This window comes from Tupaia chinensis, unplaced genomic scaffold (assembly GCF_000334495.1).
Source record: "Tupaia chinensis unplaced genomic scaffold, TupChi_1.0 Scaffold000704_1, whole genome shotgun sequence".
NCBI classification, from domain to species: domain Eukaryota; kingdom Metazoa; phylum Chordata; class Mammalia; order Scandentia; family Tupaiidae; genus Tupaia; species Tupaia belangeri.
The window spans coordinates 2,457,290-2,472,092 of record NW_006160227.1 but is presented as its reverse complement, the minus strand read 5'-3'; the positions used below and the strand labels follow the sequence as shown (position 1 = coordinate 2,472,092).

The 14,803-nt window shown below is 45.3% G+C and overlaps 1 protein-coding gene across 1 annotated transcript in view; it reads left to right on the top strand.

Annotated features, from left to right (window-relative positions):
- The window catches only part of NR2C2 (nuclear receptor subfamily 2 group C member 2), a gene marked incomplete in the record, with an annotated part of 89,571 nt that overhangs the window by 40,864 nt on the left and 33,904 nt on the right, over window positions 1-14,803 (top strand). Inside the window, 1 exon segment of the mRNA XM_027776665.1 lies at window positions 10,274-10,384. Coding sequence (XP_027632466.1) covers window positions 10,274-10,384 — 111 coding nt within the window.

Genomic DNA, 14,803 nt, shown 5'->3' with positions numbered 1-14,803 from the left:
GTTTCCGGGGGAGGAGGCCTCCTTGCAGTGTAGTATAGGTCAGTATGTTATCTGAGCAGGTGGATTTAGATGCCTATTGTATACTGGAAGGAATTCCATTTAGTACCTATTGCTGTGCGGAAGCTCCTAGCAGATCGTCTCTTCATAGGAACTTGTATTCTGCTATGGCTGGGTGGATTCAGACGGGGCTACAGCCGGGTTGCTTTGGCAGATTAATGTGCTCGTGAACAGAGTTTATGAACCATGTTACTCTTACACATCTTATCGTTTTACAGCAATTGTTGATTTGGGTCTTTGAGGGTTTTGTGTTTGTTTTTCATTTGCCAGAGAGCTCATGTGCTCAATAGGTGGGAGGAGTGAGAAGTGCCCTCCTATGGGGCAGAGTCAAGCCGCAGGCACTCCATCCCTCCCTCCTTTGGGGATTTCGAACATGCACACACATGACCTGGCGTGTTTTTCAATCTGCTGGGTCTGGTACTCAGCAGATTGAAAACCTGTGGTTGGCCATGTGGAATCCAGCCACCTTAACCACCACACTATGGACTGGCCTGGAGCTTTGATTTTGTACCAAGCAATTTGAGGTTATAGTTTTATCTTCTTAAAACCTATATTACCAGGACGAGCAGACGGTGTACCGGTTACGTTGCTGAACTCCCATGTTATTGACCGCGGTTTGAGTCCTGGACTCCGTGGCTTAAAAACTCACACTGGGCATGCATGTGTGTGCGCCCAAAATCCCAAGACGATAATGGAGGTAAAGGGATTGTGGTGTGGCCATCCCCCCAGGGAGTGAGTTCTTGCTTTCTGTCTCTGTCTCTCTGGCAAATGCATGCGCCCTATAGCAAAAATATCTCTAAAAACAAACAAAAAGCTTATATTATCAATGAGAAAATTTAAAAACTGGCTAAAGAGTTCTGATAGGAATTATGCTGATTTACAATGTTCAGGGTACATACAGGTCATCAGGAGAAGTCATTTTTTTAGGAATGTGACACACCAGCATCATGAATTCCAGTCCTTAGTGTGAGGTGAGAGGTGAGCTCTTTAAGACCAGCAGCCTCCTACAGATTCCGGTCTCTTTGATGTAAGTTGCAGCTCCACGAGGGGTTTAACTCTTGGCTCATTGACCTTTCACCACACTTGGTTTTTAATGATCCTCTGAAATAAATACGAAAGGAGGATGTGGTGCATTTCAGGTTCAGCATTTCCCTGCCTGAAACCCTTTGCCCCATTTAGCCGTTGCCATTGTTCCTGATTTCACAGGGAGTGTTAAGCTGTCAGAAGTTCCTGGTTGAGATTTGTAATGTAATAGAACTTCATGATCTTTATTTATTTATTTAGGTCTTGTTTTTGAGAGATTTTTGCTATAGGGCACGTGCGCTCGCCAGAAAGGCAGAGAGAGACAGAGAGACAGAAAACAGGAAATCACCCCACCCTCCCCAGGGGGGATGGCCACACCGCAATTCCTTCTCTATTCTCCTCTCGGGATCTTGGGCACGCATGCACATGTGCCCAGCGTGAGTTTAAGCCAACTGGGTCTGGGACTCAAACTATGGTCGACTATATGGGAGTCCAGTAACGTAGTCATTACGCCATCTGCTGGTCCCCATGATCTGTTTTTTATAGGGTGTGGACTATTTTTTTAAGAGGGTTTTTTACTATAGGAGAGATGCACTCATCAGAAAGACAGAAAGTGAGAAATCAACCCCCAAAGGGCATGGCCACACCCCAGTCCCTTCTCATCCATTCAACTCTCGGGATTTGGGTCACGTACACGCATGCACTCTGTGTGAGTTTCAAGCCGCCAGGTTCAAGACACAAACCAACCATGGTTGACTATGTGGGAATCCAGCGACGTAACCATTACGCCATCTGCTGTCCCAGGTGTGAGCTATTAATAACCCATAGGAATGTTACAGCTAAAACTCAGGAATCATAGATTGAAAGATGCTTAGTATTTGTGCAGTAACTCAATTGTTTTGAGTATCTTCTTCAACCTGGATGTTCATCTTTTAGCAAATGACTTCATGGGAACCACAGAAAATTTTCTTAACAATCATTTCTCCCCCAAAAAATGCTGTGAAGGCAGTGTCATGCTATGATGGAATCGAGAAGGTTCTCGGAATGGTGAAACGATATGAGCTGCCCCATCGGCCTCATAAGCCCACCTGTGTCGGTAGAAGCCCGTGTTTTTGGGTTTCTGTAATAAACTGTCAAGGCAGGTGTTAGGCTGTACCTGCAGGATTATCAGACAGGCAGAGTAAACAGACATCTAATCTCAGGGTCAAAGGCTATGCAATGGATTTCTTATTCATTCCCTAAGGTAAGAAGTTTTCATCCACTAAGTAGTCCTGTGGGCCTAATGTGTGCGTGGTGGCAGGATAAAAGGAAAAGTAGGAAATATCCCCTCTTGCCCTTAACAACAAAGGGAGAGCCCTGTGATGAATGCTAAGATTCAGGGATTGAGAAAGCCCAGAGAAGGGCATGCATATCAACCCAAGGGCTCAGGAAAGGCTGGCCAGAGGAGCAAGACTTCTATTAAACTCTCAGACAGTAAACGTATGTGTGCTGGGCAGGTCTGGTTGCCTTTAGAAAGGCTGTGAAGTAGAACAGCTTGTTTACCCTTGTAAGTATGAGTGGAGAGGCCGTGCCCTGGAAGTTGTCTGTCCAAAGATACTTTCACACCCTGCTTTCACACAAACCTCATGGTTTGAGTCCGTTGGAATAACTGTGTGTGTATGTGTTTTGTAGAAGTTTTTACCTTAGGGCATGTGCACTCACCGGAGAGAGAGAGAGAGAAAGACAGAGACGGTGAGAAGGAAGTGAAAAATCACTCCCCAAGGAAGATGGCCACGCTGCAATCCCTTCTTCTCCATTCTCCTCCCAGGATCTTTGGGCACGCACACACACATGCCCGGCATGAGTTTCAAGCCACAGGACCTGGGACTCAAAATGCAGTTGTTCGTGTGGGAGTCTAGCAACATAACTGCTTCGCTATCAGCTGGCCCCTGTGTGTGTGTTTAATATTTTGCTCAAGGACATGTGCGCACTCACCAGAGAGAGACAGAAGGAAAGTGAGAAAGCACCCCTACGGGTGATGGCCATACCACATTCCCTTCTCCATTTCTTCTTTCAGGAGTTGAGGCACGTTCACACACGTGCCCAGCATGTCTGTGAAGCTGCCAGGTCTGAGACTCAAGCCTTGCAATTGGCCCTGTGGGATCCAGCCACCTTAACCACTGCATCACCATCTGGCCTGGACTATGGTTAATAGTCCTTGTGGCTAGCAGTTCTCCTGTCATAATTCAAGTACCCTTCCCAGCTAGGGCACTCTCAATAGAGAAATACCCTTGACAGGGTTTGATCTTGCCACTATCCCGTTCCCCAACTCTCCAGCTCTCAAACCTTGAGCACCATACAATCCATCCACACACACTCGGAGTGGTTCTGGTTGGGCAGGCTGGAGATCCCAACTCACAGTTACCCATGTGGCTTCTAGCACTGCAGTCCAGCAGGCCACCAACTGCACCACGGAGACCGGGCCTGGTTCTTAATTTTTCCATCAGATATGAGGTTGGGTTTAGTGTTGTTACACTTTTATTTTTATTTTTATAGAGGTTTTTGCTATAGGGCACGTGCACTCGCCAGACAGACAGAGAGACAGAAAGTGAGAAATCATTCCCCCCAGGGGGGATGGTCACGCCGCAGTCCCTTCTCCTCCATTCTCCTCTTGGGATCTTAGGCACGCACGCACACGCACCCGGCATGAGTTTTAAGCCACCGGGTCTGGGACTCGAACCGCGGTCGACTACGTGGGAGTCCAGCGACATAGCCATTACGCTAACTGCTGGTCCCACACTTTATTTTCTAATAAGAAAATTTTAAAAGCTTTGTTCGAGAAAGTGCAATTTATCATGTATAGCAAAGATACTTATAAACTGTTAACTGAGGCTTTACAGAAGTTTTCAGGAAGTTTGTAAGAATAGTAATAACTACCTTTTTTTTTTTTTTTTAGAGAGATTTTCGCTATAGGGCGCGTGCGCTCACCAGACAGACAGAGAAAGACATAGACAGAAAGCGAGAAATCACCCCCCAGGGGGGATGGTCACGCCGCAATCCCTTCTCCATTCTCCTCTCGGGATCTTGGGCACGCACGCACACACACCCGGCGTGAGTTCTAAGCCACCGAGTCCGGGACGCGAACCGCGGTGAACTACGTGGGAGTCTAGCGACATAGCCATTACGCTAACCACTGGTTCCCATTTGTTGAATGGAATTAATACTTAAATTATTAATTGAGTCTAACACCAGTCCCATAAATAGTAACAATATGTCCTTGTTGAATTTGAAGAAATTGAAGTTTAGAGGGTTTGAGTGAGCTGTTCAGGGTGATAGGATGTGTTTCAGAGCCCAGCTCTGTGATTCCATAGCCTGTGGGTACTCAGGTAATGTTAATCACCTTTAAACTTCTGAAAGTGAGGTTGTAAATCAAAAAAGTGGCATGTTAGTGTTGGTCAGCAGTGCCAGATATCCAGGCCAGCTCCATGACACAGCAGTACTGTGCTACGCAAGTGAAATCGATCCCACGCAAACCTTGATTTGAGTCTGGTCTGCCTGAAACGTGCCAGCCACGTAGCATGGGTACCCAAGATCCAATGGGCTGCAGGACAGGGATAACAGCATGATCAGACCCTGAAGAGTGCGCGCGCTCTCTCTCTCTGTCTCTCTCATCCATACATGCACTCTATCATGAGTAAATAAGTGAAAAAATAATTCCACATATCTGAAAAGAGTAGAATTAATTTGTGGATTACTAGACTCAACCAATATTCTCAATGTTTTTGGTTTTTATTTTGCTTCTTTGTTTTTTAAGATAGGCTCTTCCTATGGTATGATCCTTCTGCCTAAGCATATGTGTGTGTACACACATGGGTGCTGGGCAGGTTTCGAGCCTTCTGTAAAATGATTGTACCCATCCTGCCTACCTCTTAGCCAAGAGAGAGCTTACCTATAGCATGATCATCTTTTTCAAATTGAGATATAATTGATGCACCATACAATCCATCCTTTGGGGCCAGCAGGTGGCGCGGCGGTTAAGGTGGCTAGGTCCCACGTAGCCAAGTGTGCAGTTTAAGTTCTGAGCCAGGTGACTTAAAACAAGCCAGTCATGTATGCGTACATGCCCAAAGTCCCCAAAGGAAGACAAGATGGAGGAGAAGGGCTTAAGCATGATTATCCCTCATAGGAGATGCTGTCTCACTTCCCCTCTCTCCCCTTTCTGTCTCTGGCCAGCACACATGCCCTATAGCAATGTAAAAATAAATAAATCAGTAAACACATAAATGAATAAAATCCACCTTTTAAAAAAAATGTACAGGTTAGTGGGTTTTAATATGTTTACAAGGTCGTGCAATCATCACCACTGTCTAACCCCAGAATATTTCATCATTCCCCAAAGAAATTCCATACCTATTAGCAGTTATTCCCTTCCCCCATCCCCTCAACCCCTGGCAACAACTAATGTACTTCCTGTCCCTGCGAATTTGCCTGTTCTGGACATCTCGTTTACAAGGATCATGTAATGGTACTTATGACTAGGTCGTCCATGTAGTAGTATGCATCACTACTTCATTTTATTGCCAAGTAATGTTCCGTTATGTAGAAGTACCGAACGTTTATTTATTTACCTGTTTATCACACGATGGGTATTTGGGTTACTTCTGCTTTTTGGCTATTATGAGTAATGCTGTTTCTTTTTTTTTTGGAAAGGTTTTCGCTATAGGGCGCGTGCGCTCGCCAGACAAAGACAGAGAGACAGAAAGCGAGAAATCACCCCCCAGGGGGGATGGTCACGCCGCAGTCCCTTCTCCTCCATTCTCCTCCCGGGATCCTGGGCACACACGCACACGCGCCCGGCGTGAGTTTTAAGCCATGGGGTCCGGGACACAAACCACGGTCGACTACGTGGGAGTCCAGCGACAAAGCCATTACACTAACTGCTGGTTCCCAGTAATGCTGTTTTGACCGTTGCTTGCTGTGCAAATTTTTATATAGATATAACTTTTTCTTAAAAACTCATAGAAAATGGGGGGACCAGCAGGTGGCATAGTGGTTACATTGCTGGACTCCCACATGGCCAACCACAGTTTGAGTCCTGAACCCAGAGGCTTGAAACTCACGCCTATTGCATATGCAAGTGTGCCCAGAATCCCGAGAGGAGAATGGAGGAGGAGAAAGGATCGCAGTGTGATCACTCCCCTGGGAATGATTTCTCACTTTCTGTCTCTCTGTCTCTCCAGTTAACACACACACCCAATAGCAAAAATCTCTTTAAAAAATTTCATGGAAAATGAGTACTACAAAAAAACTATGCATAGATTTCCAGTTTTGTTTTTTTTTTGTACCAAAATAAACTTAAAATTCCATTTTTCCATGACTTTTTTTGGCTTTCATATCTGAAAGTGGAATTTCAGGGTTATAGGGCAACTCTATGTTTAATTTTTAAGAAATGTCCAGGCGGGACCAGCAGTTAGCATAATGGCTATGTCGCTGGACTCCCACGTAGTCGACCACGGTTTGAGTCCCGGACCCTGTGGCTTAAAACTCATGCCAGGCGCGTATGCGTGCGTGCCCAAGATCCCGAGAGGAGAATGGAGGAGAAGGGATTGTGATGTGGCCACCCCTATTAGCAGTTATTCCCAAAGTAGCTATATCGTGAACACAAACCAACAACGCTACTGAGACCCTTTGTCAGGTTTGGAAGTTTATTACTTGCACATGCAAAGACAGTACAAGGGTAATTCCCAAAGCAGTGCCTCTCCCAAAATGTAAAAACACTGGTTCTTGGTACCAGTAGATGGTGTAATAGTTACGTCGGTGGACTGCTATGAAGTCCCGGACCCAGTGACTTGCAACTCACGGGTGAGTGTGTGTGCATGCCCAAAATCCCAAGAGGAGAAGGGATTGTGGCATGGCCATCCCCTCTGGGGAGTGAGTTCTTGCTTTCTGTCTCTGTTTCTCTGTCTCTCCAGTGAGCGCACTTGCCCTATAGCAAAAATCTTTCTCCAAAAAGAAAAAAAACTGGTTCTTTTGTGGAATAGCTCCTGCCCTCTACCTTCCCTGGTCTATCTTCATACAAATGAAGGACTGTAAATGCAGTTCTGATTGGTTTACCTGAGCCACACTGCCATTGATGTGTTTCATGCAAATGAAGGATTGTAAATGCAGATCTGATTGGTTACTCCCCATTTTTAATCTTCTGCTGCTGGGGTCAACTTTAGCTCACTTAACCTTTTCAGTGCCTACTGAGGAAGTCTGTCTGTCTGTCTTTCTTTTTTTTTTTAAGTTCCCAAGTTTTATTCAATAACTCACAAAATATTCCAGATAAATGAGTTTACTTAGGCTAATTCTGACAGGTAACAGATATACTGTTTTACATTCCTATCAGCTACTTATGAGTTTCTGTCTTAGCTAACTCTTGTTAATGTCCATTTTCTTTTTTCTTTTCTTTTCTAATTACCAGAAAACAAGTGGGCTCACCATCTAGGGGGAGGAAGCAGAGCAGATTACCACCAAATGGAGCATGATGATCCTGCAAACCTTTTCCCTTTGTTTCTCCATCAAGATTTTGGGCACACAGACACACGTGCCTGGCAGCTTCCTCCAGTGTTGGGATTTGAACCACGATTGGCCGAGCAGGATCCTATTCACTTAACCACTAGGCTACAGAGTGAGGTTGGCCATGCCACAATCCCCTCTGCTCACTCGCCTCTTGGGTTTCTGAGCATACACACACACATACCCAGTGTGGGCTTCCAGCTGCCAGGATCCAAACCAGTCGACTACCTAGGAGTCCAGCAATGCAACCATTACATCATCTGCTGTTCCCAGTGCTTTCTCTTGAAAAAAAAGTTTTTAATTTTGATTTGTCCTCTTTCTCCAATCGTTTTTTGTTGCTTGTGCTTTTGGTGTCATCTAAGACACAATCACCTAATTACATGTGTATTTTTAAGGGTTTTGTAGTTCTAACTGTTAAATTTAGAGCTGATCCATTTTATTTATTTATTTATTTATTTTGGAGAAGTTTTTGCTATAGGGCGCATGCACTCGCCAGACAGAGACAGAGAGACAGAAAGCAAGAAATCACCCCCCCAGGGGGGATGGCCACACCGCAATCCCTTCTCCTCCATTCTCCTCTCAGGATCTTGGGCATGCACGCACACGCGCCTGGCGTGAGTTTAAGCCACTGGGTCCAGAACTCGAACCACAGTCTTCTACGTGGGAGCCCAGCAACATAGCCATTACGCTAACTGCTGGCCCTTATTTAATTTATTTTCATTTCACCAGAGAGGGACAGATGAAGAGAGAGAAAGGTAAAGTGAGAAAGCAAGCTGCCAGGTCCAGGACTCCATTCACATTTGGCTATGTGGGAGTCCAACACCCTTACCCATCACGCCACCTGTTGACCCCCTGATCCATTGTAAATTTAACTTCTGTGTGTAGTACAAGATAGGGGTCTAGGTTCATTCTCTTGCCTTTCGTGTCTAATCATCCCATCACCATTTGTTGAAAAGACTATTTTTTGCCTGTTGAATTCTTTTTATACCCTTATCGAAAATCATTTGAATGTCCATAAGAGAGTGTATTTCTGAGTTCTCTTTTCTTTTTCATTGGTCTACATGACTTTATCCAGTACCACACTAGATTTTTGTTGTTATTGTTAGTTGACAATTTATGATTGTATACACTTACGGGGTACAAAGTGATACTGTGATTTCTGAATATAATGTGGAATAATTCAGATAGCTGCCAGCATCTTGCACCTCAGATACATAGCATTTTTGTGCTAAGGACATTTGAAATTTACTCTTAGCAATTTTAAAAGGAGTAATATACTATTGTTCACTATTTTCACCGTGCTGTGGAATAGAACTAAAAGAAAAATGTATTCTTCCTGAACCAGTATGTAATGTGGAGGCTAAGGCACTCAATCCCACACGGCCAACTCCACGGTCTGAGTCCCAGACTCAGTGTCTTGAAAAATCATGCCTGCGCGTGCCTGCATGCCCAAAATTCTGAGCCTGGGAAAAGGAAGAGGTTATGTCACCTGCAAATAGAAGTAGTTTTACTGTTTCTTTCTAATCTAGTTGCATTTATTTCCTGTGTAATTGCCGTGGCTAGAACCTCCAGTGCAGTGTTGAGTACAAGTGGTAAGAGTGGGCATCCTGCTCTTAGGGGAAAGTTTTCTGTCTTTTACTATTAAATACGATGTTAGCAGTGAGTATTTCGTAGACACCCTTTATTAGGGTGAGAACTTTCCTTCTATTCATAGTTGTTGAATTTTTTTATTTTTAAATCACAGATGGCATAATGATTACATTGCTAGACTCCCACATAGTCAGTTGACCATGGTTCAAGTCCCAGACCCAGAAGCTTGAAACTCAGGCCGGGCGTGTGTTCGTGCATGCCCAGAATCCCCAGAGGAGAATGGAGGAGAAGGTATTGCGGCGTGGCCATCCTCTCTAGGGGGTGATTTCTCACTTTCTGTCTGTCTGTCTGTCTGTCTGTCTCTCTCTCTCTCTCTCTCTCTCTCTGGCAGTCATATGCTCTCTATAGCAAAAATGTCTCTCAAAAAAAATAAAAGTTGGGCAGAGTAGAACTAAAAATTCTTTTGGATTTTCTTTATGTTTCTTGAACTTTAGAACTGCTTTAGTCTGGGGACCAGCAGTTGGCATAATGGCTATGTCACTGGACTCCCATGTAGTTGACTGCGGTTTGAGTCCCAGACCCGGTGGCTTAAACTCACGCTGGGCGCATGTGCATGTGTGCCCAAGATCCAGAGAGGAGAATGGAGGAGAAGGGATTGCAGCATGGCCATCCCCCCTGGGGGGTGATTTCTCACTTTCTGTCTCTCTGTCTCTCTCTGTCTTTCTGGCGAGCGCACGCGCCCTATAGCAAAAACCTCTCCAAAAAAAAAAAAGGAACTACTTTAGTCTGTTATGTCTCTAGCTATCCTCCCAGGGAGTGATTTCTCACTTTCTCTGTTTTGCACATGCCTTATGAGAAAAATCTAAAAGAAGAAAGAGCTAATTCAAGGTTGTATTTTGGGGGAGACAGTCCTATGGCAGTATCTTTCTGATTTAGAGTCCTGAGTCTATACCTGGTAGCCGCACGAGTTTATCACTCAAGGCCACAGTGAAAACAGCGTGGTCCTTAGCCCACCACTGGGCATCTTTCTGAACCCCCTGTGATCCATGCCACTTGTCTCCCACAGGTACCACGTCCGCAGACCTCACGGCCAGAATCTCCAGGGATGACCAGCCCCTCCCCGCGCATCCAGATAATCTCCACCGACTCAGCGGTAGCCTCACCTCAGCGCATTCAGGTACCTGCACCAGCCCCACTTGTCCCAGCCCTCAGCACAGGGAAGCCCTGCCTTCCCTGAACCCTTTCCAGAAACAGAGTTGTCTAAGGGTTTTACTAAGGCGTGTGCCTCTTGGGTATGAAGTACAGTCAACCTCATTTATTCCTTAAAAATAAGAGTAGGGGCCAGGGGCCTCCATAGCACACTAGGTGCACGCATGTACCCGTGATCCAGGCCAGCGGATGCTACCAGGGGTAGATCACAGTGTGGAAGCCCTGTGGGGGCTGCCTGTCTGTCTGTCTGTTTCAAGAAATACATAAACAAATTTTTTTGTTTGTTTCTGTTTTTGAGAGGTTTTTGCTATAGGGCGCGTGCGCTCGCCAGACAGAGACAGAGAGACACAGAAAGCAAGAAATCACCCCCCAGGGGGATGGCCACGCCATAATCCCTTCTCCTCCATTCTCCTCTTGGGATCTTGGGCACGCATGCACACACGCCCAGAGTGAGTTTAAGCCACTGGTCTGGGACTCGAACCATGGTCAACTACATGGGAGTCCAGCGACATAGTCATTACTCCAACTGCTGGTCCCAGAAATAAATAAATTTTTAAAAAATAATAAAAGAAATAAGTTGGACCAGTTTCTTGGTCTGGTGGCTAAGGCAGCTAGATCCCACATAGCCAACCCCATGGTTCGAGTCCCAAATGTGGTGGCTTGAAAAATACATCTGGTGTATGTGCCTGTGTGGCCAAAATCCCAACAGATGGGGAAATGGAAGAGAAGGGATTGCAGTGTGACCATTCTCCATGTGACGTGTTTTGTCCTTCTCTCTCTCTCTCTCTCTCTCTCTCTCTCTCTCTCTGCACACATACCTCTGGCAAAATTTTAAAAAGAAAAAAGATTACATTTATTTAAATTCCTTTTCCCTTGAGAAGTTTATCTGTCCATTTCTTTCAGAAGAGAAGAGAGAAACAGAGAGAGACAGGCACACCCAGCAGGGTCCCCATGCTGTGCTCTACCCTTGGTCCCAGCCAGCCAGAATTAGGGACGTACACTCATGCACTGGGAGGACCTGGAGCTCGAACCCGTGACACACTCATGTGGCTCCAGCATCACAGAACATTACCTCACTGCTATACCACTGGCAGGCCCTTAGCTAACTTACTTTTTAAACAAAAGTATAAAGTGTCATTTCTTACTGTTGGGGTGAAATACCATTTTATTACTTCCAAATTGAGAGGCAGTATATTCTAGTAGTTAAGGGCCCCCCACGTGAAGTCAAAGCCAGTGGCCAACTTAATAGCGTTTTTTGACCTTGGACAATTAACTTCTCAGTGCCTAGCCTTTTTCATTTGGAAAAGTGTGCATAATAGTGGTACTTGCCTCCTAAGGTTATTGTGAGGAGTCAATAGGTCATGACCTGTAAAATACTCAGAGCAGTGCATGGCACACAGTCATGTTCAGTAAGTGCCAATTATCTTTAATAACTATTAACTAATGGATGTTCACATATGGGATGTTCAGTCTTCCACAGGCCTTTGAACCTGCCTGTCAGACGCTGAGTATTTTATTCACCTCTTTGAACAGAGACAAGGTATGTGTATCCACCGTGCAGGCAGCAGGCCAAGAGGATAGCCAGATTAAAGAGTGTTACCTCAAAAAGCTAAATCAAAAGACGAACCAAAAAACATGAAGAGATGCACAGCAGAGGAACACTAAGTACGTAACATTAAGTATAGGAGATGCCAGGCGGAAAGATTTGAGTGAATGAAAGGCTTGCTTTTGTTTATAGGTTAAGTTCAGTGTAAGTGAATAGTATGACAATTATAAGGTAAAATGTGTAGTGTTTGCCCACTTCTTGTTTTTGTTTTTTTTTTTGTTTTTTGTTTTTTTTTTTTTTTGAGAGGATTTTTTGCTATAGGGCACGTGCACTTGCCAGAAAGACAGAGAGAGAGACAGAAAGCAAGAAATCAACCCCCAGGGGGGATGGCCACGCCGTAATCCCTTCTCCTTCATTCTCTCGGGATCTTGGGCACGCATGCACATGTGTACGGCGTGAGTTTAAGCCACCGGGTCCGGGACTCGAACTGTGGTCAACTACATGGGAGTCCAGTGACAGCCATTACGCCAACTGCTGGTCCCATGCAGGTAGTTTTTAGCAGCATATTCCCAGCTCTTCCCACCTGTCCCTTATGACATTGCCGTTATTCATTAAACTATTCACATGCTTTTATCACCTAGTACATGATTATTATTTCATTTTTAAAGTTATTTTTCAGATCAGTTAAGAGTAAGAAAAATAAGATTTAATTTAGCCTTCATTGATTCTTTCTATAGCACTCGTACCTTCATGTAGATCTAAGCATCTGACGTCATTTTCCTTTTACCCAAACGAAACCTTCCCTTGATGATCTTAAGGTAGGCCTGCAGGTCATGAATTTCTTGAGTTTTTGTTTGTCTGAGAAGGTCTCTATTTTTCCTTCACCTTTTTTTCCAAACATTTTAATTGCCAGAAGGCATATGCACTTTCCAGAGAGAGAGAGAGAAAGAGAGAATAAAGTATTTTGAGGACATGCACATGCTTCTGTCATAGGTTTTAAACCTCTGAGGCTTGGAATTGAACTGTGGTTGTCCTTTGGGGTCTGCTGGTCTCCCCACTCTGTGAAATAAATAAAATAAAACTAAAACAAATTATATTTAACTAAAAATGTATTTACCTAGAAGAACTGAAGTCGATTTCTTTTACCCTTTTTATTTTAACGTTAATCACCTTTGCTGTTATGTCGGTATGCTCTAATGTACCCTGACATGTCGTGGTTTGGTAAGTATTATAAACATTTACATACGTCTTATATATGAGTACTTTATTTTTATGTACATAGATGAAATAGCACGTGTGTGTGTACATAAATGATATGAGAAATCTGCAGAACTGGTTTTGTGGAGTACGGGAAAACAGACTCTTCAGTGGACCGCTAATGTATTTAAAATGAGATCCAAACATGTATCCTCCTCTCTAGGTTCCTGGGCCATTCTCTCTTTTTTCCCCTAAGTTTGCTTATTCCATGAGTAAGAGGAGCAAAGAGAAATAACCGCATCCTCCACAGGGCCTTGACACTGCAGTCCACCCAGCTCCCGTCAGCCCAGATCAGTCGTGCACCCATTCCCAGCTCACTTAGGCTTTCTCTAGGCCTGAACCCCCAACCTTCCCATGGGGTCTACCTCAACAGAGCACCCTGTTTTACCACTGCACTACTGCTGGCCCGCCTGGCCACTTTATTTGTTTACTTATTTTAAATCGCTCATCAGAGAGAGGCAGAAAAGGGAGGGAAACGCGCCCCTCACAATGGTGCATGGTCACACTGCAGTCCCTCCTCCATTTCTCCATCATATTAGGGTTTGAGGCACATGCACATGCATCCTACATGTTTTTTAAGCCACTGGGCCTGGGACTCGAACTGCATGGTCAGCCATGAAGGACCCTCCTCCTCTAACCGCTAGGCCATGGAGCCAGCCCCTTCCGGGCTTACTCACGATTGTTTATGGGCCTGAGAGCAGTTCCAAGTGTTCCTTCCTCTCAGAGCTTTCCCCATGCCTGATCTTTTCCCTCATCACCTGCCCCATAAATTGAACAAACCAGTTCGCTGGTTTGTTCACTCATTTTTTCCAGTCTCTTCCACTGAGCTGAAAGCTTCCTGAGGGCAAGAGCCATCTTCGTGTGCCCATCCCGTGGCGAACTGCCTTCGGAGCAGACCCCAGTGACTGTGTGAGGAGTGCGTGAAAGAGCGAGTAAGCCGTAGCGGAGTCATCTACCCAGTGGGAGAGAATCCGTGAAGTGGAGAGGCAAGCCGCACTTAATGTTTAGTGAGGAGGGAACTGTGTCAGAGCTCAGAAGAGGAAATACCGGCACCAAGGTCCTGTTGGTCTGGGCAGTGGACCGAGAACTTTCTCATTCAGCCTATCATTTTGCTTCCCGAGTTTCCCCTTTTTAGAGCCGCGTGGACAGAGACTCAGAGCTTATGTGAGTGGTCCAAGCTGGAAAGCGGGGAGGTAGTGGAGCACGCCTTCTGGACGGTGCCTTGGCCTGGGATAGCACGGCCAGCTCCAGCGTTATGTGACTTGAGCGTTCCAGGAATTCCCCACGCTCTGCAAAATGGTGTGAACTACAGGATAGGAGCGTGGGTGCTTGTGCAGTGGTCGAACAGCGGTGCCCTGTGGGGCTGGCCTGCACGGGCACAGTCCAGAGACCTTCCTGAGAACACAGGACATGGGTGCCCAAGAAGGAATGGCTGGAGCTGGAATTGGACCATGGTGTGATCCTTTGGGTGTGTGCAGGGGTGTTGCCTCTGGCTGTTTCTCCTCCTCCTCCTTCTCTCTCTCTTTCTCTTTGTCTCACTCATGGAAGAAATTAATAAACTTTTTTTTTAAAGGATTTGTAGGG